The sequence below is a fragment of the Engraulis encrasicolus genome, chromosome 2 (genome assembly GCF_034702125.1).
Source record: "Engraulis encrasicolus isolate BLACKSEA-1 chromosome 2, IST_EnEncr_1.0, whole genome shotgun sequence".
NCBI lineage: Eukaryota > Metazoa > Chordata > Actinopteri > Clupeiformes > Engraulidae > Engraulis > Engraulis encrasicolus.
Genome location: NC_085858.1, coordinates 55,305,124 through 55,328,387, shown reverse-complemented (window position 1 = coordinate 55,328,387; position 23,264 = coordinate 55,305,124). Strand labels below are relative to the sequence as shown.

General features: G+C 47.3%; 2 protein-coding genes across 3 annotated transcripts in view; both read right to left on the bottom strand.

The window, feature by feature from the left end:
• Nucleotides 1–4,597: 4,597 nt before the first annotated feature.
• On the bottom strand, nt 4,598–7,302 carry LOC134441794 (bromodomain-containing protein DDB_G0280777-like). The gene has a single exon (XM_063192203.1). It carries the CDS (start codon nt 6,196–6,198, stop codon nt 4,657–4,659), a length of 1,542 nt encoding a protein of 513 aa, XP_063048273.1. The 5' UTR covers nt 6,199–7,302; the 3' UTR covers nt 4,598–4,656.
• Nucleotides 7,303–9,174: 1,872 nt separating this feature from the next.
• prr36b (proline rich 36b) overlaps nt 9,175–23,264 on the bottom strand; it is a 44,340-nt gene continuing 30,250 nt past the window's right edge. For both annotated transcript variants that reach the window (XM_063192085.1, XM_063192091.1), the window contains exons 4-5: nt 14,043–14,251; nt 9,175–13,708 (exon numbers count right to left, since the gene is read on the bottom strand). In XM_063192085.1, the coding sequence (XP_063048155.1) occupies nt 10,701–13,708; nt 14,043–14,251 (3,217 nt within the window). In that variant the 3' untranslated portion in view covers nt 9,175–10,700. The remainder of the gene's footprint in view (nt 13,709–14,042; nt 14,252–23,264) is intronic.

Here is a 23,264-nt window from a genome sequence, read left to right as displayed (position 1 = left end):
AAACGATTGGATTCGTTCCTGGATACCATTTCGTCCATGCTGCTGTAGAATACACACTGGGATAGTCTACTTCGACATTCGACGTTGACAACGTCGCCACCTAATGAACCACTCCAGTCATTTTATTCCAGTAGTAGCACCGGTAGTCGCATGGCAAAGTCCTCAATGAAAAACAGAAGGCATCTTTTGGGGCTGGCAGGGTTATCTCATCACGACAGAGTACGCGGTTAGCTTTTCAGAACAGACACAATTGACATGACGAGAAGGGCCCCCTTGTAATAAAAGTCCTGCTGATGCTCGCGCATTCGGATGAGTGGCGGGAGCGAAAGGAAGAGCGTGCGGTCCGCATAAGTCATGTGACGTGTGTATCACCAACCATGGCGCGTTTCAATCATGGGATCAGAAAAAGGCCAACTGTTGATATATATCTTTAGATTAATTAAAAGGTTATGAGGTTGGTAAACCCATGATATAGCCTACATCAGCCGCAGTTGTATTATAGTAGGCTATTATTATCATCATCATTATTAGGCCTATTATAGGCCTACCTATATATTATTTTATTCAAAAGCATAACGCTTGGAAATAGCCTATGTGCGCACTTCGGGCGCTTTGGCAAGTTCACAGCCACAAGACTAAAAAACAACAACAAAAAGGTTGCGCGAGTAGACATCATACCTCGTGTTCCTCAATCTGGGTCGAGGTCACTTCATTTTCTAACTTTTCAGGCAGTCTTCTACAGTGATTTTTTAAATAGAATGGGTTTTGAGGCTGTGTCTTTTTGCAATGCCGTATTGGCTATTTTTTTGACGAGGGTTTGGTTTAACATGGACTTCTATGACATTTCCATTTCATTGTACTGTATTTTATAAGTTCAGTGCGCTCTCTTGTGGTCATTGTAGACCCATGCGTCACAGCAAGACTGCTAATATCACAAAGCCAGTGCACTCCATCAGGCAGAGAAAAGAAGAAAAGGCACGAGGTCGCATCAGCTTTTGTTTGAAGAACCATTTATTGCAGGAGTAAATTTACTTCCAAAATGACTCTACAAAACCAATTCTCTAGGATACTGGCCTATAGGACTGATCAATCACATAAACAGGGAAATCAGATAGATTAACAACAGAATTCCTTCAACTAGCAATTAATTTCAATCAAACAGCACGCATAGCTAGGACTATATCATTCATAATCAATCCAAAAAGAACTCAAAATTCGAAATAAATCCTTTCTCAGACATTCTGTACATTTTATTTTCTAGCTTTCATTTTGCTTCACAGTCTAACCAAATGTAAATGAAGGTGCAAAACCCACACAGTAGGAATGTCCATTATTGATCCAGTGGAGTCTTAGCACTGACCAACCGTAATATGGTTTTCTGAATATTTATGGTATGTGTTGGCCTATAAGCTACAGCAGGGCCGGACAGGTCATGGGGAATACAGGGCAAATGCCCAATGGGCCGTGTTTTTTGAGCCATCCCTCCCACAGCCAGCATGGTTGTAGGCCTAGGTTACATACAGTATACTATTTACAATATCGAGGGTCGTGTTGCTTGATAGCTTGTGGTCTTATATTTAGCCTACCTGAATCTTGAGTGAGGGCCCAGTCTACACTGCAAATGACCAGACTGTTTTATCTGGCTCCAGGCCAGAGCTACAGTATTTAGAAATGGAAGTCAAAGCCTATTTTGGATATCATTTTATCAGTAAATTACCTATAGGCCTACTGTAGCCTATACCCCATGCCTCTCTAACATTTGTTGATCCTGACCTCATTAAATTTAATTCAGCCTTGTTCTTTATCTACAATGTTTACTTTGTTAAATCAGTGCATGTTACGTAAGTGGAAGTGGGTGTGCTAATATGTAATTTGTAAAGGGAGTGTCCCATTCACCAGCCATGAGCTCAGGCAGCCATTGCCTTTCGTCGTCTGCAAATGTTCCGAAAGCTCCTACACACTAAAATCGTAAATTAAGGGGAAACATGATGACAGGGTTTCATGGGACAATAATGCTTTCTTTGATTAATACTGTCATCAGACTGTACATAAGTCATCATTTACAGTAGGCTTAACACAAAGAGATGGGACAAATAGGCCCTACTACAACATAGCAGTAGGTCTACAAATACTACAACATAGGCCCAGTGGTACAAATCTAAGACATAGTTCTGCCATCTATGACATCTAAATCATAAGGAATGTATTAAATGCAGTAGGCATATCATTATTTCAAATCACTACCAAAATACAAAGATTAAATTATTCACATGATATCGTATTAATTTGACTGACTGTACACAAATAAACATTTAATTTCATTAAAAGAGACTGATCAAGGTAGACTAATGTAGGCTACATCCTGAGACAGTTGGGAAAACACTACTAGGCTACAGACGATAGGTGGCACTGTCATGCCGCCTTTAAAAACGCATCATTACGCACAATGAATTCGGCACTCATGTACATACAAGGAACGCTACACAGAAGGAATCATTAATTGGAAAGTTGTATTGCTTGTACGCGTATGACTTCATCAAATGCCGACGGTGAAGTGAAAATATTCCACTAAATATAGAAGTGTGAAAAGGGGAAAAGTCATTCTACTGCAGCTTAGAGGTGCCATGATGACCAGTGGTCATACTGATGCCTTTCTGACTGTTTCCTCGATTTGTTCCGCTCTGTTTTGGTTTCACTCTCCTCTTTCATACTTGTCCTTTTCTTTGCCACCATGACATCATCCGTAGCCTCGGTAACCCATTGAAACAGACGGACCCAGGAAATGAGGTAATGCTAGTGGAATGCGGAGAGTCAACCCTATGCCCGCTACTCCCTTTGGACGCAGAAACCCCTTTTTACCCCGGGTGCCTGTTTCAGGCAACTGGAAAGGAGGAACGCAACAATGTCTTTTTGGCTCGCGTCTTGCGCAATTCCCTGGTGTGTGTCCCTAAAACCCGTAATCCAGTCAGAAACTTGTCATTAACATTTACACAGGATGTGGTGCTTGACTCTAGTATCCCAAACATTTGTAAGTCGACACAGGAAGTCTTTCTGTAAATATAAATAGGCCTACAGGAAGTTTGGCCCTTGTGTGGACACGCTGAGAAGCAACAGTAACCCCTCTCCAAGGAGTTTAGCAGCAGACACTTACCTGGTTGATCTAAATGCGCCTTAAAGGTGGACTTTGTAATATTTGTGTAGTTTATTTCCAGAATCCACACTGCTCATTCACAAATGTTACCTTTTCCCACCAATACCTACCACCACTATCTATCAAGTGTTCATTATTGGGACTGGGAAAGTTACACTTTTCATAATATTACTCATACTACTCATACTTGTAAATATTAGTTTATATCAAATTTGGCAATAGCAGCAGTTTCAATGAGCAGCATAGTTGCAATGCACACTCCTGTCACAATCAGAAGCTACATAGTGCACCTTTAAGGACATTACAATTTAAAGTGAATAAATATTGATAAAAAAGGTGTATTACAATGCTATGGCACTAGCCCAAAGGTAGGTACACACTCTCTCCACAGTTGTGTTCCCTGGGAACACTATCATAAGACTAAGCCTACTACTGTTACTACCTAGCCTGGGAACTCCCATACTGCCTTTAGTTCTACACAATTGTTTCGATCTGAAAGACAGTATGGCGAGGATGACTCATAACGTACAAGATCATGGGATCTGTGTCATAATGGCCAAGCATTCCGACCTTAACAGTTTCTCTGCCCAATCAGAGAGCAGGGCAGTGTGTCATAATAGCCAAGTATTCCGGCCCCATATGGAATTTACAATAGGCAACTCCCCAGACCTAATCTCACTTGTGATTAGGTCTGGTGTTAACCAGGCAAGTTACTACCTGTATTTAAAAAAAAAAAGAAAAAAAAACCACTGCAGGCTGTATATATACTGCATGAAGATCGATATTTGTGGTCAGAGTTCCAACTGTTAGCAGGTGCGAGAACTTTTTTGGTGCAGTGTGGATGCATAGATTAAAAATCTATATATTTTTTATCTATATTTAAATATATCATATATATTATTTTATTATTACACAGTCTCGGATAAAGCTGAGGAATATGTAGATGCATTATGAAGCTGTTATAAGTTATAAAGTCGTCTGCTTATTTGACTGATGCTTGGCATGCAGTTGAGAATCACAGGAATTGCTCTTTTGCACAACTTAAAGGGTTTCACTGCAATGGATGCGCAAAATTCGACATACTGTACACATGTAGTAGGCTACTGGGAGTTGCAAAGATCAGTGATGGATTTCTAGCTGGCCTGGACGGTTAGTCTGGCACACAGGGTGTTTCCTGGTGGGGCCAGGCCTTTTTATCAGAGATGTGTAAAGACGAAGTAGGCCTACTGTCATAGATGTAATTACAACCCTTATATTTTGGTATTACATCGTTGCAAATAAACTATATCATACTACTAGTGCTGTAATTATATCTGTAACAGTGCTTCTTCACTTCTGCTTAATACATCTCTGGTTCCTTCCTCTCCAGGGCTGTGTTTGTCGAAGTTGTTTGCCAGTTAGCAACCTGGGTAGTTGCCAATGGCAAACTGCATTGCAAACCACAAAGTAGCTAATGTAGATAGCAATTATGGCTTTGAGAAATGCACCCCAGCCCTGATTGATTTCTAGTGATGGGTCTCCACCTCCACCACGGTCCAGTCTCCCTGCGGGGAGCTGCCCTGGCTGTCTGGAGAGAAGCTGCTGACGGAGGTGATCATGGCGGAGGGGGATCCGAGAGGGGGCAGCAGGTCGGGCCACAGGCTGCTCTCCAGGGGGCTGAGGGTGCCTCCGCCCTGGCCCGGCAGCAGCAGCAACGGAGGACAGGTCTCGCCAGAGGACAGCAGCAGGGTTTGGTTGATGAGCTTCTGCACCATGTCCACTTTGCGGCTCCAGTCCAGGTCTTGCGGAGGGTGGCGGAGGTTCCCGTTGGCCATGCGCAGAGGCAGGTCCCTCGGGCTGCCGTGCATCCTGGGAGAGGCCGAGTCGGAGGAGCCTGCGTCGTCTGCGTCGAAGCTCCCTCCTTCCTCGTCGACGCCCTCGTCCTCCTCCTCGCTGGTCTCCATGGCCTCGTAGATGGTACACAGGCCGGACGAGGGGGAGATGAGAATGTCCGACCGGCCCTTGTGTGCCAACTGCTGCTGTTGGTGCTGCTGCTGCTGCTGCTGCTGCTGTTTCTGCCTCTGCTGCTGATGCTGCTGCTCGAGCTCCAGCTGTAGTTGCCACTGCAGCATCTGCCGCCGCTGCCGGTGCTCGTGCTGCTGCTGCTGGAGCTGGAGCTGGAGCAGCTCCCTGCGCTGCCTCTCCAGCTGACGCTGGTGCTCCAGACGCTCGCGCTCCTCCGCCATCCACTGCCTGTGCAGCTCCTCCTTCTCCTGCTGGGTCCTCTGCTGCTGCTGCTGCTGCTGCTCCATCCACTGCCGCCTCTGCTGCTCCTGCTGCTGCTCCTGCTGCTGCTCCTCCTCGCGCAGTCTCTCCTGCTCCTGCCACTGCTGCCACTGCCGCTTCTGATGCTCCTGCTCCTGTTGCTTCTCCTGCGCTTGCCACTCCTGCCACTGCCGTCTCTGGCGCTCTTGCTCCTGCGACAGCTCCTGCTCCCACTGCTCCTGTTGCTCCCTGGCCAGGCCCCGGCGCCGCCTCTGCTTCTCCTGCTTCTCCTCCTGCCGCTGCTGCAGCTGGCGCAGGTGCTGCTGGTGCTGCTCGAGGCGGCGCAGCTGCTGGGGCTGCTGGTCGCTGACGGCGGTGAGGAAGATGCCCTTGACGGGGGCAGGATCAAGGTCGGAGGAGGCTGGAGAAGCGCTCTCAGGTGTGGCCGTCGAGCCGACAGCTTGCTGCTCCGGTTGGTTCCGCTGGTCATTCTTCATGTTCTGCTCCCATTGCTCCTGCTGCCTGGACTGCTGGTCACTCTGCATCTTCTTCTCCCACTGGTGGTTGTCCAGCGGAGCAGAGTCGTGATCGGAGGGGGCAGAGGGGCTCGCGGGTGTGTGAGCGGAGCCCACGACAGGTGGCTGTTCCGGTTGGTCCTGATGCTGATGATTCATGTTCTGCTCCCAGTGGTCCTGATGCTGCTGCTGCTGTTGTGGTTGCTGGTGGTCCTGCCTCTTCTGCTCCCACTGGTGGTTATCCAGTGGAGCCAGGTAGTTGTTGTGGTTAATCTCCTTTGGGCTCATGGGTATCTTCCCTTGGTTGGGGTCATCATCATCACCATTGCTTTCACACGCTGCTGTTGTTGTTGTGCTGTTAGGCTCCCCTATGAGACAGTCAAGAGAACTTGGGATGCGAGTTATTGGGACGGACAGACACAGAAAACAAAGAGGGGTTGCTGACAAGAGAGAGGTGTGCGAGGTATTCAGGGTCTCATTCCACAGAGGATTGGCAATGAAAGTGAGACTCACAGACAGCACAAGAAAGGGATGTGACAATGACACAAAGCAATAGTTAAGTATGTGTGCACAAATGGAAAACAAACTGAAAAGTGAGGTGGCACACGTGCTCCTAAACCTGACCTATTAGGACAAAGATTTGGTAACTTATGTGTCGTGTTCAAGTTCAGCGATCATGAGAGAAAAATCTCAAGGCCAGTGTAAGACCATGTCTTTTATGGTCAGGCTCTCAATGACCACTTGTGTAAAGTGGGAGTTAAAGACAAACAAAACTGGAAGTAACAATTTAAAATGGCCTTGAAACGCCCACAGTGACAAACATTTTTGTTCTGAGGACTGAACAAGTTCGCTTTCATTGACACTAAGGTTATGATAGAGTTTTAAAAACTGACTGACTGCCTACTGTACAATCCAAAAACGATTGGTGCATGTTTCAGACGGATGCACCAGGGTATAATACAAGGTTGGGGTGTTCAGGAAAATAACAATATGTATTATTAATTATGTACTAAAATATTTATCACAAAATGGATTATTTATTTTAACATGTTCACGTCTTATCTTCGTGTTGGGGGGCCTCCATCACGTTTGGGATCCGTGCTCTGTTGTTGTTCTGTTGAGTTAATCCGTTAAGACACAGCGTTATACATTTGCTGTTACCAGAATGGCAATGACCGAGTCGTAGTGCATTATTAAAGGCCCTGTGTTATGTCATAGTACTGTTGTACTATGGTGGTTAACTTTTCGATGACTATTACAGCGTTCCACTGGTGGAACAGCGTGCGTTATGGGGATACTATACTGCATTGTTTCCCAACCTTTTTTGTCTTGCGTACCCCCTAAGCATCTTAGTTGTGCCATGAGTACCCCTAATTCACATACTGTATCGCTTTTTCTGTCCTGATGCGACTGCTCCATACATTTCTTATAATAATAACATTTTTCCAAGTACCCCCTGCAGTGTGCTCGCGTACTCCTAGTGGTACACGTACCCCTGGTTGGGAAACACTGCTATACTGTACAACAATTGATGATATTTTGGTGCTGCCCTTTCATTAGACTCTGACTCATCATTCCAGACAATGATGTCATAGTGGAACAGAGTCCATCTGTTCTAACCAAACAGGCCTTCAGCCTCTCTACTCTATAACTATAAAATCCTTGTTGCTAATGAAACTGTAAGCTATTAAAAGCCAACAAATCATAACATTTCAGTGCACCTGGTTAATATAGTTGACGACAGAACTGCGTAGCAGTTATGCCGAACTTAAAAAGGCCATATTGAGATCAAATGTTATACTTCCAATGGGCTTTCTTGAAATAAAAAAATATTTCTCATAAAACTTTATAAGGTTTGCTCTGGCTGAAGGATACACAGTCCTGGTATAAGGTATTCTTCAAATGAAGGTCATACTTGCTGTTAAACTTTTAATGACACCATTTGGTACCGTCTTCAACTTCTTTTTCCCAGTTTATTGGAATAATTTAATTTGTAAACTAAAATTGTTCTTCGCTTTCATAAAATAACCACCATGGCAAAGACAGATCAACAACACAATGAAATCTTAAAATAAAACAAACCAAATTTAGAATGATCTCTAAAAATCATTCGCTTGACACTATGCTCTTTCAGTGATAGACATCAGTGAAAGGGCCACACGTAGACATATCGAGAGAGAAAGGAAAAACATGAGGAAACAAGCTCGAGCTGTATGACAAATCTTCAAAAATGCAGGATAAGCTTTTGCTTGTCTGGATTTGTATACAGAGAGAGAGAGAGAGGAGGAGACGGGGCAACAGTGGGGCAGGAGGGCTGTAGTAAGAGAAGAATCCAGTCTTCTGAAGTCAGTCAGGCAGTCAGGCTGTCCCCAAGGGCACAAGAGGACGCATTCCGGGTGAGGCCTGGGGATTTATGACTGTCTGCTTGTGTGCAGTCAATGTACTCATACCAACCAGGAAGATTACTCTTACTACATACTGTACAGTACAGTATACACACTGTATATACAGCACATGAGGCATTCCATCATTCACGATAATGCAGGCAGGTTGGTGTGCTTGGATTGGGGGTGGGGATCGATTCAGGTCAGGGGAGATTGTTGCTTCCTTCATGCCCAAGGATGCTGGGGCTTTAATCAGATAAAATGCACCATTTGACGGATGTGGGAACTGTGGGGTGTGTGAGGCTTCCAGGAAGAGATTGACGTGCATATAATATTATGGCTGTCAGTGGATGGTGTTGGTCTTAGGCCCGTGTTAGTCAGCGACAGAGTTGTAGAAAGTGGAAGTAGAAGTATTGTGACTTGTGTAATTACAACACCAACAGTATGATATTACATGTTTGCAACTATGCAACACCATACCACCAGAGTTGTAATCACATTTGCAACATCACTTTTACTTCTACTTTATAGAACCCTGGCCAGGGAGACACTGAAGCATGCTGCTATAATATAAAATAATATAATTGCATACGGAACATCAAGACACTTGTGACTAAGGACCCAACACCATCCCCATTGACCTGCTTTTAAAGGAGAATTATGGCTAATTTCAACATGCAGGTGTATTTCTCACTCTACCCTTGACAGTCGGTAATCAAAGATGCATCTGTTTTCTTGTTGTTGCCCAGCACTTTTCAAGATCCTGGCCAGCTTATGGGAGCAAGGGTTTGTTATATAGTTTGAAATATCTTAACACACTGAGAATGTAATTATAAAAGCTATGCAGCAGACCATTTTTAAAATAACACTAACATTTGGTATGATATTTAGAGTGTGTTAAGATGTTTTAAAAATATGCAAACAAACCCATTCCCCCATTAGCTGGGCAGGATCTCAAAAAGGGCTAAAAATGACGTCTGACAAGCCAAGGGATGTGTGAGGAGTACAACTTTATGTTGAAATCGCTGGAATTATCCTTTAATTGCAAACATATTTACTTACTGATTGCAAGGATTATTGTCCTTGCAGAGAACTTCACACACACACACACACACATACACTCCATACACTTCAAGCATGCAGGGAAACAAAAGGACAAACGAAACAGGAACATAGAGCCTTGCAATGATGTTTAATGATTTTTTTAAACCCCTTCTGTTAGTGTGAACCATTAATTTAATAATGAACATCCCCCTAGATGAACGCATTGGTTTGAACCAAAGGAATTACAATTTGTTTTCGTTAGTCGTACATGCAATGCAATTACTCCTGCTGATATCTTAAACCACTGAGACATCTCTTGAGCTGGGAGTAATTTTTCAATCTTTTTTTCTTTAAATATGTAAATGAGGTGGGGAGACATATCCACAAATTCAAATTTGGATTTTTTTTTGTTTGTTTTTTCTTTGTTTTTTTCTATTTAGCTGAGGTACAAACAGAGAAGCCACTCTGAACCAAATAACCTTAAAACAAATGTGATATGAAACGTCACCTTGTAATCACCTTATAACTATCCTTCACAAAGCACTTACTCCTGTAGTATAATGGCCAAGATAAGAAAACAAAATGGATTTATTTCATCCTAAACACTCCACAACACCTCCCTCTAGAATGATGATAAGAACAATTTAAAAACCTGTCACGGAAAGAAGCTGAGTGTTAAATATCTACCTGTAAGTCACGGCTAAGTTGAGTTAGAGCTTGGTAAAGGAGCTAACTTAAGAGAGGGAGGGTAAGGCTACAATCTATAGTGCAAGACACGTGGCATGTGCACAGAGGGAAGGTAAGACGGGATATTTTGCAACAACAAAAAAATAAAAATAGGTACAAAAACAAAAACAAAACATTTGTTCGGTAAAAACAGTAGGATAAATACAAAGGTTGGTTGGTAGAGTCCGTCCCATTTGTTGTTGTGTTTTTTTTTCCTCTTTGTCTTTAAAAGTGTGTTGACAACAATCAGAGTCAATCAATGCAAATTCAGGGTGGTATGCAGTGTTAACTTTTTAAAAAGTACATTCTAATAGAAAATGATAGGAGCTATAGTACATACAGACATTTAAGCCATACACGCATAACCATGACCACAATAGTAGTATGAAAGAAGGAGGCAGCACTGAGTTATCTACAGTTTTTTTTCCACCCCGTCGTTCTTTCTCTCTCCTTCTTTATCTTTTTTTCCCTCCATTTTTTCTTTCATTTTTCCATCATCCCCCTTCCAAGGGATCTACACCAACATGAGAAACAAACAAGGTGGAAGGAGGAGGTGTTGGTGGGGCGGGTGGGGCGAGAGGAGAGGAACATGAGGGGTTGGGAAGAAAGGTGCATTCCGAGTGAGGAAGGGGCTGCTTATACGTTACCTGCCAGAAAGTTATCAGTCTTATCGCAAATGGTGGAGTAGTAGGGCGGCTGGCCGTCGGAGCCCTCGCCGGGCAGTGGCGAGGAGCCGTCGCCGTGGCGCCGGGCGTCGTGGCCCTCCAGCGCGTCGTGGCCCTCCTGCAGCAGCTCGGCGCCCATCTTGCCACAGAGCATGTACTGCTGATGCTCGTCCAGATCCAGGTCGTCCTGGGGCAGCAGGTCCACGCGGCCGACCCCTCCTCCTCCCAGCAGGTCCTCCGCCATGGCGGCGGCCATGTTGGCGTTGGCCGACGAGGTGGTGGTGAGCTCCTTGATGAGCGAGGGGTCCTTGGCCTCCTCCGTCAGCTGGTCCTCGTTCTCCAGCGAGAAGATGCCGGGGCTCTTGCCGCAGCTCTCGGCCGTGGAGTGGGCGTTGGAGTTGGAGTTGGTGCAGTCGAAGCCGTAGGAGGCCACCGAGTTGGCGGACTGCGGGGTGCCTCCGTCCTCGTCTCCCCCGTGGCTCTCGCCGGCCTCCTCGTCCTCCGTCAGTGCGGGCAGGTTGCGGGCCGTGGGGGGTGGCGGGCTGTCTCCGAACGCCGCCATGCGGCACACGTCTTCCGCCGGGGCGTCGGGGTCGTTGATCTGCATCTCGCCCTCCGTGTCGCTGTGCTCGTCTCCGGAGGTGGAGGCCGAGGAGGGGGCGGAGGCCGGGGCGGTCGGCGGGCCGGCCCCCAGCACCTCATCGGCGGGCAGCGTCTCGGCTTCCTCCTCCTCGCCGTCTCCCTTCTCCAGGTGGATGCCCAGGTCCTGCTCCACGTCGCCGCCCTGTTGGGCGCAGCCAGTGGCGGGCACGGGTGTCTGCTGCTTGTCGGAGCGCGACTCCACGCCCGAGCTGCTGTCGTAGTCGCGCAGCTCGTCGGGCGTGCTGGTCTCGCTGCTGCTGTGGGCGGCCAGCGCGGCGCCGCTCAGGGTGCTGGACTGGGACATGCCCACAGCGCCGGCATGCGGCTGAGGTGCGGACACGGGGCCACACAGCTCGGGCATGGAGCCCATCTCCATCTCCTCCTCCTCCTCGTCCTCCTCGTCGTGCATGGCAGGGGCTGAGGGCTTCTCCGGAGAGCGCAATGTGGGCTCGTCGGCCTGAGCCGGAGCGCTGAAGTCCAGCCACGGCTGAGCGGCAACCGGGGACTTGGTGGGCGTCTCGGGTTGAGCGGCCAGGGCGTCGGGCGAGGGGCTGGATCTGAAGTGGTCGGAGGATGGAGGCTGGGCCCAGGGGTCGGCGCCGAACGGGTTGCTGCTCTGGCTCTGGCCCCAGGCGGTGGTGACGGGGGCGGAGGGTTGCGGAGCAGTGGCACGGTTCAGGTTGTCCTCCGCGAAGTCATCGCTGTCCACGTTCCTGCCGCTCATGCCTTCGCTGACCATCTCCACGTCCTCATCCTCTTCCTCGTCTTCATGCATGCCGAACTTGTGCTGCTGCTTCTCAGCGTGTTCCGCACCAACATCCATGTCTACGATCTTCTCTCTCTCCTCCTCCTCCTCTTCCTCATCACCCTCGTCTTCGTCGCGGTAGAAGGTCTTGACGTTGGGAGAGGTCATGAACGGCTCCTCTTTCTTCTCTTCCTTCATGCCAAAGTCGTCCATCATGCCTCCGCTGGCCATCTCCTGGCCCATGCTGGATGGCTGCTTGTCATCAAAGCCTTGTCCTTGCCAGCCAGAGCTGCCGAAATCAGACATTCCTCCAGCCATGCCGAAGTCAGAAGCTCCAGACATGCCGAAGTCAGAAGCTCCAGACATGCCAAAGTCAGAAGCTCCAGACATGCCGAAGTCAGAAGCTTCATGCTTTCCGAAGTCAGAAGCTCCAGACATGCCGAAGTCAGAAGCTTCATGCTTTCCGAAGTCAGAAGCTCCAGACATCCTGAAGTCAGACGCTTCATGCTTCCCGAAGTCAGAAGCTCCAGACATGCCGAAGTCAGAAGCTCCAGACATAAAGCTGCCCACGGCGGGCTGAGCTGGGGCTTTCTCCGGCAGCTTGCAGAACTCAACGCTCTCGCGATCCTCTTCCTCGTCATCGTCCACGTCTTCGTTGATCTCCTGCTCGGCCTTCTCCACGGCCTCCTCCCTCTCGTGGAAGGGCGAGGTGGGGGAGGCTCCGGAGAACTGGCCTGCCGCAGGCGTGGTGGTGGAGAGCAGGTCGGGTTCGGCTGCGAAGGTGGCGGCTTTGGTGTCGGCCACTGCGGAGGATCCGAAGAAGTCGTCTTGAACTTTCATCTCCTCTTCAACCAGGTTCTGCGGCTCAATATGTTCCCAGGGTTCCTCCTCTTTATCATGCATGCCAAACATCGGCGCAGAGCTCATGGGCATGGCCGGGGCAGCGACTGGGGAAGTGGGTGGGGACATCACGGTGGTGCCCAGGGGTGACGTGGAGGTCACATGATCGTCCAGGTGGACCAGGTCTAACTGCGCGGCCACCTGGGGCACGTCAGCCTCAGGCTCTTCCACGGCCATCGGCATGGCTGCAGGAATCAAATCCTCCTTGACAAGAGGGTCTTCTGATACCGTCACAGAGGGAGCAGGTTCTGAGACAACGAAGCCGGCCAGAGCAGTGGCGCTGGCTGCAGCCGCGGCAGTGACACCCACAGCGGCCATGGCAGCAGTGGGGTCTTGCTTCTCCTCCTCCTTGCTGGGCTCTGGCAGGCTGGCACCTGCCGCTGCTGGCTTGGGGCCACGCTTGACTGGCGTCGGTGTGGTGGTGCCCACTGCCTTTTTGGGACTGGTCGCCTTGGTAGCTCCAGGCTTGGTGCCAGGCGTTTTGGAGGGGGTGTCTTTCGAGGGGGTCTTGGGCTTGCTGGCCTTGGCGTCCGCCGCTTTCGCAGCGCTGGCAGCGGGCTTCTTGGTGGAGTCTGGTTTCGCCGTGAGGGCAGACTTGGGGGTGTCTGGCTTGGTGGTCTTGGCTGGGGAAGGCCGGGTGAGGGGGGAGGCAGCCGGTTTCTTGGCTGCTGGGGTAGCTGGCTTGCTGACATCTGAAAAGAGAGAGCCGCACCAAATTATTTAATATGCTTTCAGGCAGACAGGCAGGCAGCATACTGACATACTACAATATCAAACAAGAGCACATAAATCTTACACAATGAAAAGAGCTGAAATGCCACTGGTGCAGTAACCAAGCACAAACACTACAGATCAAACGATAAAAGGAAAGTACTTCCAAGCAGAACCCTGACGAAAATCAAACAAGAGCACTTCGGTTTTTTTACACAATGGAAAGAGCTGAAATGTCACTGGCGCAGAAAGTAAGCATTGCCCTACACATCAAATGGCACACAAAAGAATTGTAAATTCCAACTGATATAATACCTTTCTTTGCAGGGGTTGTGGTCTTTGAAGCCGGCGTGGGAGTGCGGCCAGCAGAGGGGGCCGTGGAGCCTGTTTTAGGTGTGGCCGGCTTGCTGGCTGCGCTGGAGGCAGTCTTGGGTGTAGCTGGCTTGGTCGGTGTTGCAGTCTTGGCTGGGGCCGGTCTGGGGGCAGCAGAGGTGGGCCTGGAGCTGGGGGCACCAGTGGAAGGCCTTTTGGGGGAGGGCAAGACAAGAGAACAGAATAGACTTAATTGTCATGTTCATTTTATTCATGCAGCCCCATGCTAATGCACGCCGTTCCATTAGTGCAGTGTTTCTCAATCTTTTTCAGATTGAGGACCACTTTGTCCCCCCAAAAATGTTCAGGGACCACCGGTCAACTGAATTGACAGTTGACGGGTGCTAATTTCGATGCAGATCACTTCTTATTTACATTTACAAGCCTGACTTATTGTGGTGAAAATGAGATTTCAGATATGTTTAGCTTTGTAATAATATTACAAATATAGTCTACTGCTAGCTTGTCTTGGAAAAGTAGAAATCCCCTCGCGGACCACCTGAGCTCTGTCGCGGACCACTAGTGGTCTCCGGGCCACACTTTGAGAATCACTGCATTAGTGGAACACTAGAATAGGCATTGGAAAGTTACCCATCACACTACTATGATATAACAAAGGGCCTTTAACAATTTACTACGACTTGATCAAAGCCATTTTGGTAACAGCAAATGTATTATGTTGTGTCTTAACGGTTAACCTTTAATGTCGTCTGTATTGTTCCATTCAGACTGAGTGTCTCTTTTGTCAGGGAGTTTTAGTTAAAACGGCAGCCAAGCAAATAGTTCAAGACAACAGACAAACACATTACACATTCAATCCAAACACCATAGTAGCTAAATACTTTATGAAACGTATTATGAAAATCTCTGTTTGATCTCATTATATGAAACATATGGGATAAAAAGGCATATGAAGTGGGAAACATTCATTCAATTACCATATACAGAAACATATGTTAACATGCAGGAAATAGCTGATGGGGGGAGCTGTGACGCAGTGTGCTAACATATTCGCTCCATATCCAGACAATCGCCATGGGGATCCGGGTTCGAGTCTTGCCTGGGCCAGGTACCAATCCAACCCTGTCTCTCTCTCTCTCTTTCTCATTTCCTATCTCCATCTCCACAGCCCCACCCTAATAAAAGCTTAATTGCCCCCCCTGCCACCAAAAAAATAATGACAAAAACACATAGTGTACAAAGCTGATCAAATCACATCTATCCCCTCCTCCTCTAGCGCAGCCCACAACCCAGCATACACATGTACAGTGTAAGGCAAGCATCCTTTCCCAACAACAGAAGACCACTCACGACGTGTTTACGTCTAACCACAGGAAGCCAATCATCATTCTGCGGCCATTATGACCAAACCTGGAGGCCATGAGTTGACACGGGGTCTTGAATACTGGCGTGTGGAGGTGAGCGTGATGTCGCTCCACGGCTCAACATTCCATACGTGGCTCGAGAGCCGGGCTAAAAGGCGAGAGGTTTTGACAGGGAGAGAGCAGCCCCGTCAACAACAGGCACTTGTCAAGGCCAACACATTGATTAGTCACTTCATCTCTACACGGGAAGCCCGGGGGCCTGTTTGGGCTGAAGCTTCGGGAGTGAAGAGTGCAGAGAAAAAAGCAGAAGATATGGGATGAGGGTGGTGGAGGGAAGGTGGATAAAACTGGGTGAAAAGGTAAGTGAGTGTATATATTTGTACATATTTTGTATATTTTGCTTTATTTGTGCATTTGTACATATTTTTTATTTATTATTCTGAGGAGAATAGCAAGGGACCACCAAAATAGAGGGGACAAAACAGCCTGGTGGCCTGTTTGAGTTGAAGCTTCAGAAGATCAGAGTGGAGAGAAATAGCAGCAAATATGGGAGGAGGATGAAGCAGGGTGTACCCCAGCACTTTACAGGTATGGCACCCACTATGGTAGCCAAACACCTACCACCTTGACTAGATTCCCTGACAAGAGGAAGAGTTGTGGGGATTTCATATCATTTCACACTGAACTGTACAAAATAGCCTTTCCAATGACATTAGCCGCATGTCTCTGATACGACTACCTACCCCCCCACCCCCCTCTGCTGGAAGCACTGAGGAGGGAGGGTTTATGAAAACTGGGTAAAATGGTGAGTGAGTGTACATGCATTTGTTGGGGGGGTTTGTAATTCAGGGGAGAAATCGCAAGGGACAAAAAACAGAGAGGAAAGAAACAGGGTTGCGCGTGCCTGAGGAACCATTTTGTTCACCTTACTTTCCCTGCGAAAAAGCCTGAACCGAAGCTGACGCTGCACATAAAAAAATCACTCAGCTGCTCTCCATCTTCATCGCATCTCACCCCAGTTCTGCATCTCCTCCACCTCCCCCCACCCCCCACCCCCCAGCCCCAGGGTATTGGAGAACGCATCGCGCATGAAGCACACGTGCAGGCCTGAAGCCTTCTCCAACCCCAACCCCCATCCCCACTCACATTCCCACTCCTCTCCATCTTCAGCTACATCTTCATGTTTCTTTTATGTGCTCAAAATGTTCACGACATCCATGAGGCCACACTGACCTCGGTGTGAATGTCAGTGCGTACGTAGACGCATCTGCCTTGCCTTGCCTTGCCTGCCGGCGTGTTAAGCCGTCCCCAGCCGAGTCCAACCTGGCTGGCCTCCAGCCGCGTCAGGTCGTGCTGCAGCAAACTAACCTACATCCAGCAGACCTGGGCTGGCATGGCAGGGAGGCCTGTGATCTCCTTAACTTCCGCTCTGCTTACTTGCTGCTTCGTTTCCCTGCACTGCTCTTTTAATAAACAACTCTGAAAAAGGGAGCAAGGGAGAGAGAGAGAGAGAGAGAGAGAGAGAGAGAGAGAGAGAGAGAGAAAGAAAGAGAGAGAGAGCGTGCACAGAGAGGGGAGACATAACCAAGGAAAGACGGCGACGACAAGAGCCACGTTAATCTTTAATTCTGAGAGAGGCACCAAAATAACTACTGGGCTATACAATCCCCACGATGCGACGACGGAGGGAGTTAAGAGTAGCAGCGCTCTGCTCTCCTCTTGTCTCCGCCAGACTCGTGCTCTTTAAGATGCATTTGTTGTGGCAGAATGGTAACGTTAGCACACAGTGCCTTTCCCCTACGCAGGAAAGAGGACAAGCGGCACGGAAAAGAGGGTTACATGCTATATTAGGACAATGTTCGCTCGTGTGCTTCAGTTCTGGGACTGTCCTTAAAACGAGTTCAGAGGAACTCATCTTGTCAAGATCTACTGGCTATATTCTTTGGTAACTGTTTGTTAACGTAATCGCTGGTGCAGTAACTGTGAAGCAGAAGGTGGGGAAATGGGGTGGGGTAAATAGGCCATCCTAATCTTAAATGGTGAGCTTCAAACAATGAGTTTTAATATCAGAGTTTTAAGCTATTCAGCAGATCCAATGACAATAGGTGGCTTCAAAAAAAAACCTGTGGGCCTCTCCTGTGCGAAGGTCAGCATCAATCATGATAACAGCACAAAGACATGAAGCAACCAAGTTAGTGAGATCAGTGGCATGCGAAGAATGTGACAGAGGGGACTTTGTTAAGCAGAGGAAGGACACAGGGCAGTCAAGTTGAGACTGACACACTGGGAAGAGACCAGGACCAGAGAACACCTAGAGCAGGAACACAAGCGTCACTGACAATAGCTGAAAACACTGTATTCAAGTACATGGTAAAACATACAGTGTTAATTCAACACAATTCTGAGAATGATGATTTACTATGAATTTCTATACATTTCCATAGTATACATCCATATATGACTTTGCAATGCTAATTCAATAGTCAGAGACTTGAATTTACACTACAATCGAATGGGACCATATATTCCCAGAATAGTGTTGAATTAACACTGCAAGTTTTTTTTTTTACAGTGGCGAGGGATAGGAAACAATGTGTGGAGTGCGCTGGAGACAGTGTGTAATGGGAGATCCCATAGGAGGGTTTGTTTTAATCTCAGGGACAGAGCGCAATATGGATAATCCAAAATGACAGGATGACTCAATTTAGGAAGGGAAGCGAAAGAGATTACCGCGACTGCCATTCTGAAGGGACCAGGAGAACGGTGGAAATAGTGGAAGAGAAAAAAAACCTTACCCGTGTGATTACAAGCCATTAGCTTCATGTCTAGTGCCATTCTTGACAACGACTATTTTTAATAGCTCTGCCGTTATGCCAATTAGCTAGATTCACCTTTTCAAAGTGTTGGGAGATGCGTGTCATGAGAGACATGCCTGTGAGATGGCTTGCTTAGTGACTTGTTCCACAGTTTTCCATTATTATTCATCATTTATTGCCTTGATCACCATATGGCACCGCCCGTTATTATAATGGTAATCATACAATTTTGCCAAGACACACGCCTATTCAAAACCAAAAAACGAGGGGCAATGGTTGTGGCATTAGATCGTCGTGCTTATGGCACATGCAGATTTAATGCGGCCATTTGCCTAACAATCCGAAGCCTACATCACAATCGGGGTTAAAGCGAATGTGCAGCAAAGCCTGAAAGTGCACGCAGGCTGAAATGTCGAGTTCAGTGGTTCTGTCGGTCACGAGAGATGCAATGGAGTGCAAAACACAAGTGGCGCTACTCTACGTTCACAGAAGTCGCCCCGAGCCAACCTCATTTCATTATATATTTTTTTTCTCTTTATAATATCAGGCCACCTCATTATGCATTCATAAGGCGTGCACTGCAGGCAGGGCGAGCTGGGAATATTAATGAATACACAGGGCTTTGTCATGCCATATCCACCTGGCGCTACGAGTGCAGTGCACCTACCGCCAGCATGCAGGAGGATGCTTCATGCCCTGCAGTGAAACCAGCTGAAGGGAGAACAGGGCCTCCTACAAGGTCTAAAGACGTTTTTGTGTTGCGTACCCCATAAACCTTTTTGTCATACAACGAGTATCCCTACACTCATGCTGTAGACTATGACCATTTTCCAATGTCAAGTGTATGAGCCTTGGTTGTGCGTGAAACGCCCAGTGATTGGATACTCCGCAGAGTTCACCCAAGAGTATCCAATCACTGGGCGTGACGATGAAGGCTGACACATTTAGAAGGATGCACACTAGACATTGGAAAGCGGACGAAATTTATTCCTCTATCAGATCCCAATGTGAATGTATTCCATACATTTTTTATCGCTACATTTTTCCACGTAAACCCTGCAACGTGCTCGTGTACCCCTAATGGTACGCGTACCCCTGGTTGGGAAGCAATGGCCAACGCTGGTCACAGATAAATTAAGGCTGATGAAGTTTTAATTAAGAAGAGAAGCCAGGAGGGCCTTTTTCTTCCCCCTCTTAAGTAAAAAAAAAAAAAAAAAGGTCTTCACTCTGGACACATACAAAACAGCAGCAGCAGCAGGAGCGCCACAGGAATTCAGCATCTATCTACATCAGGCACGTGCACTCCAATACGGCAGGGGAGGCTGTGCCTCACCTGTCTCTTCTAGACTTCATGAGAATGATGAGATGCAGTAAATGTGAATAATAGTAACAATAATAACTACTGTTTTCGAGCATATTTACCATAACTAGCATTTGTGCAGTATTTAAACAGTTTCAATCATTTTCAATCATTTTTGTGGCCAAAACCGCACTATTTTCCCACCTCCTGCTCCGAATACACTGAATTTGGGCCAACTCCCGAGTTGGCCTCACCGCAGATTGCGCAATCCCTCAGTAACAAGCTTCAGCGCATGCGCCATTTTGCTCGTTCTGTGTATGCAATTCGTAATATTGTATTAAACGTTTTTATACACTTAATAGAAATATGTATGGTGTGCCCTCATTTTCCTGATATTTGTTTTCACTATTTTCTACGTGTGATTATCATTTCTTTACTCTGCGCGCTTTGGCATAACCCCATTGAAAAATAGAGTAGTGCGGCGAGCAACACATTGGCCTCAACCTCATTCTGCCGTTGAGTCTAGCTTTGTCAGTGACGTCATAGCGCCACACGTTGACTGCTACCATGGAAGTGGATTTCATAACGAAACTAAGATCATTCTCAAAGTTGGATTTCCAAGGGAAACAAGACGTGATAAAGAATGGACGACCGACACCAGAGCTGAGGAAATTGATTCAGGAGATTGGACAGAATATTATTTGATTATTTCACAGTGAGTGGAACAACCGAAAAGACTGGAATGGGAGGCAACAAGCAAAACAACGTTAGCAGTTTGCTAGCTGGGTTGGATATGTCAAACCGTGAGAATATTATTGCGAGAAGCCCTGTAATCAAGACAGCATTTCAAGGTAAGGAAATTTGATTATTACATTTGCCCGCCGTGGCGTTGACTTGGGTCTAAGTTTTATTTGATTTTGTCAAGATGAAGGAAGAGTTGTTTGAAAAATAGTTCGGTTGCATTGGTTTTACAGTAGCTATGTTTCACATATGCATTTCAGGCGTAATCTTAACCGGCAACTAGTGAGAATGTTTTGAATGACATAGCAATGGCTACATGTCTCAAAGAATAATTCACCACGAGTGATTTTGGCAACAGAACGAACTAATAGCTAGGGGTTGTTGTGGGTTCCTGGATTTTGGTTTGGTTTGCGGCTGTGTGTTCACTTTGCCAGTCCCAGTATGCCCAAGTGATAACGCTGCTTGCTATCCTAACGAGGCAGTTTAAAATGATAGTTCTAATAATCAAACGCTGTATAATACACGCTTTGAGGTTCGGCTCGTCTGACATTCTTTGAAATGTCCATCCTCAAGATGAACGACTGTGGAATATTTCAGCGTCATTATTGTTTAGCCTATTTAGGTTGAGTTTGGGTCCGCAGTGGTATGATGTGGATGAGGGGGATAGTTGACGGTTCTCAGGAGGAGTGTCCTCAAATGACGCAGCATGTTGTGCCTATTTTCTGTCTACTCTAGTATTTTCTACCGGAGGTGGTAGCTGTCCATGATCACGGCCACGTCTGGCTTCATTATCTATTTCACAGGCTACCAGAAGGATCATCCCGGTGGGGTGATATTCTGTTGTTGAATGCATACTGTGAATTGTTGCTGTGTAAGCGGTAGCCTATTACAACGCAAGCATCGGATCTGTATTTTCGAGTGGTGGAGTGAAAGGAACGCTGATAAGCAGACCTCAAAATTCACCATAAGAGCATTTTTGTCCAAAATGCTCGTGTGGCTTGGGGTTATCAGCGTCCCCTCTTTCAAAGACCAGAAAACACTGAGAATGGCCTTGTATCTTGAAGGCCTATAAAATACAGTATAATCCTGGACACATATCGCGTCTGATCTGAATGTGGTGTCCACCTTTCTAACAGACATATTGGTGTAGGGAGGAGGAGTAGGCCTAGCAGGCCTAGTAGCGCAGCCTGTGCAGTAGGTAGCCTAGGTAGAACTAAACGTGACTCTGCCGCCAGTTATATGGTGAACTTGACTCAAACTTGTTAAATGGCACTGCCCCACCGTTGTTTACCCTACGCCCCCTGCCCAACGCCGAGTCTGGACCACTGAATCCTGTGTGTGTGTGTGTGTGTGTGTGTGTGTGTGTGTGTGTGTGTGTGTGTGTGTGTGTGTGTGTGTGCACGAGAATCCAGTTCGTATCACAAAAGCCATCACACCGGTTTGTTCGCCGTGGTGCTCAGCGGTCTATATGACACCATGTTTTGAATCCTGTGTGTCTTGAGCATTCGCCGTGATGCTCAGTCCACATTGCTGCTGCTGTGTGGAATGTGAGATCACTGTTTGAATCCTGCGTGTGTGTGTGTGTGTGTGTGAGCAGTGGGCTGTAACACTCTCCACTACTCTCCCCTCACCTCCCCTCCTCTTCTCCTCTCCTCTCCTCTCCTCTCCTCTCCTCTCCTCTTCTTCTCTCCCCCTCTCCTCTTCTTCTCTCCTTTCCTCTCCCCCTCTCCTCTCTTTTCCCATCTCCTCTCCTGTCCTCTCTTTTCCCATCTACTCTCCTCTTCTCTCTTCTCCTCTCCCTCTCTTCTCCTCTCCTTGAGCTCCTCTCCACTCCTCCTCCTTTCTCCTCTCATCTCCTCTCCTCTCTCTTCTCCTCCCCTCTCCTCCTCTCTCATCTCCTCTCTCCCCTTCTCTCCTCCTCTCCTCTCCTCTCATCTTCTCTCCTCTCCACTACTCTCCTCTACTCTGCTCTGCTCTGCTGTCCACATTGGTGCTGTGTAGTTTATGTGAGACCACTGTTTGAATCCTGTGTGTGTGTGTGTGTGTGTGTGTGTGTGTGTGTGTGTGTGTGTGTGTGTGTGTGTGTGTGTGTGTGTGTGTGTGTGTGTGTGTGTGTGTGTGTGTGTGTGTGTGTGTGTGAGAGAGAGAGATCTAATAGCATTTTCTCTGCGGAAATGCAGTAAGCTTATGTCAAAATATGTAGGCCTACCTTATGTTAAGAAAGCTGCTATGACATATGGAACTTGTCGGTAGGCCTATTTGGCAATTATTTATTTGAAAATCTGATATTGAAAAAGTTGCCTCACCAGCCATAAATCCCAGCGCACGTCACTGATCTACATTAAATTTAGTCAGGCTCCTCTGCATTGCCTAATGAGAGTCACCAGGCTGTGGCTGTGTGGTTGAAGATGTGTAATTGCAGCTGCTGGGTGAAATGCTATCTCATTTTCTAAACTGCTCTCCTGTCGCAGTCATCACCTTTCTCTCTTGCTCTCTGCGATGAAAAGGCCAGTATGTAGGGTGTCTACACTAACAGAACAAAAGGAGAGAATCTGTCTTGGGTGAACAATGCATGCCCCCTCTGAGGCGAAAGAGCAGTCTTGAGCAGCCTCTGCCATCCCCCTTTTTACCGGAATATTCCGCTCTCTGTGTATAGCAGGCACCCAGGAATGTGCATGACAACATTTCAGACAGATAGGATGTGTGTGTGTGTGTGTGTGTGTGTGTGTGTGTGTGTGTGTGTGTGTGTGTGTGTGTGTGTGTGTGTGTGTGTGTGTGTGTGTGTGTGTGTGTGTGTGTGTGTGCGCGCATAAGAGAGGAAGAGAGAGAGGGAGAGAGACAGAGTCAAGATTCCTGGAGTGATCAGAGAGAGGTGATATGAAGGACAAACATTTGAGGGGGAAAAAATTCTGGATTGTTGTGGTGTCTCGTTCTCAAGTGGAGCGAAACTGATATGGTGTGCCATAATCACACACGTGTTGCC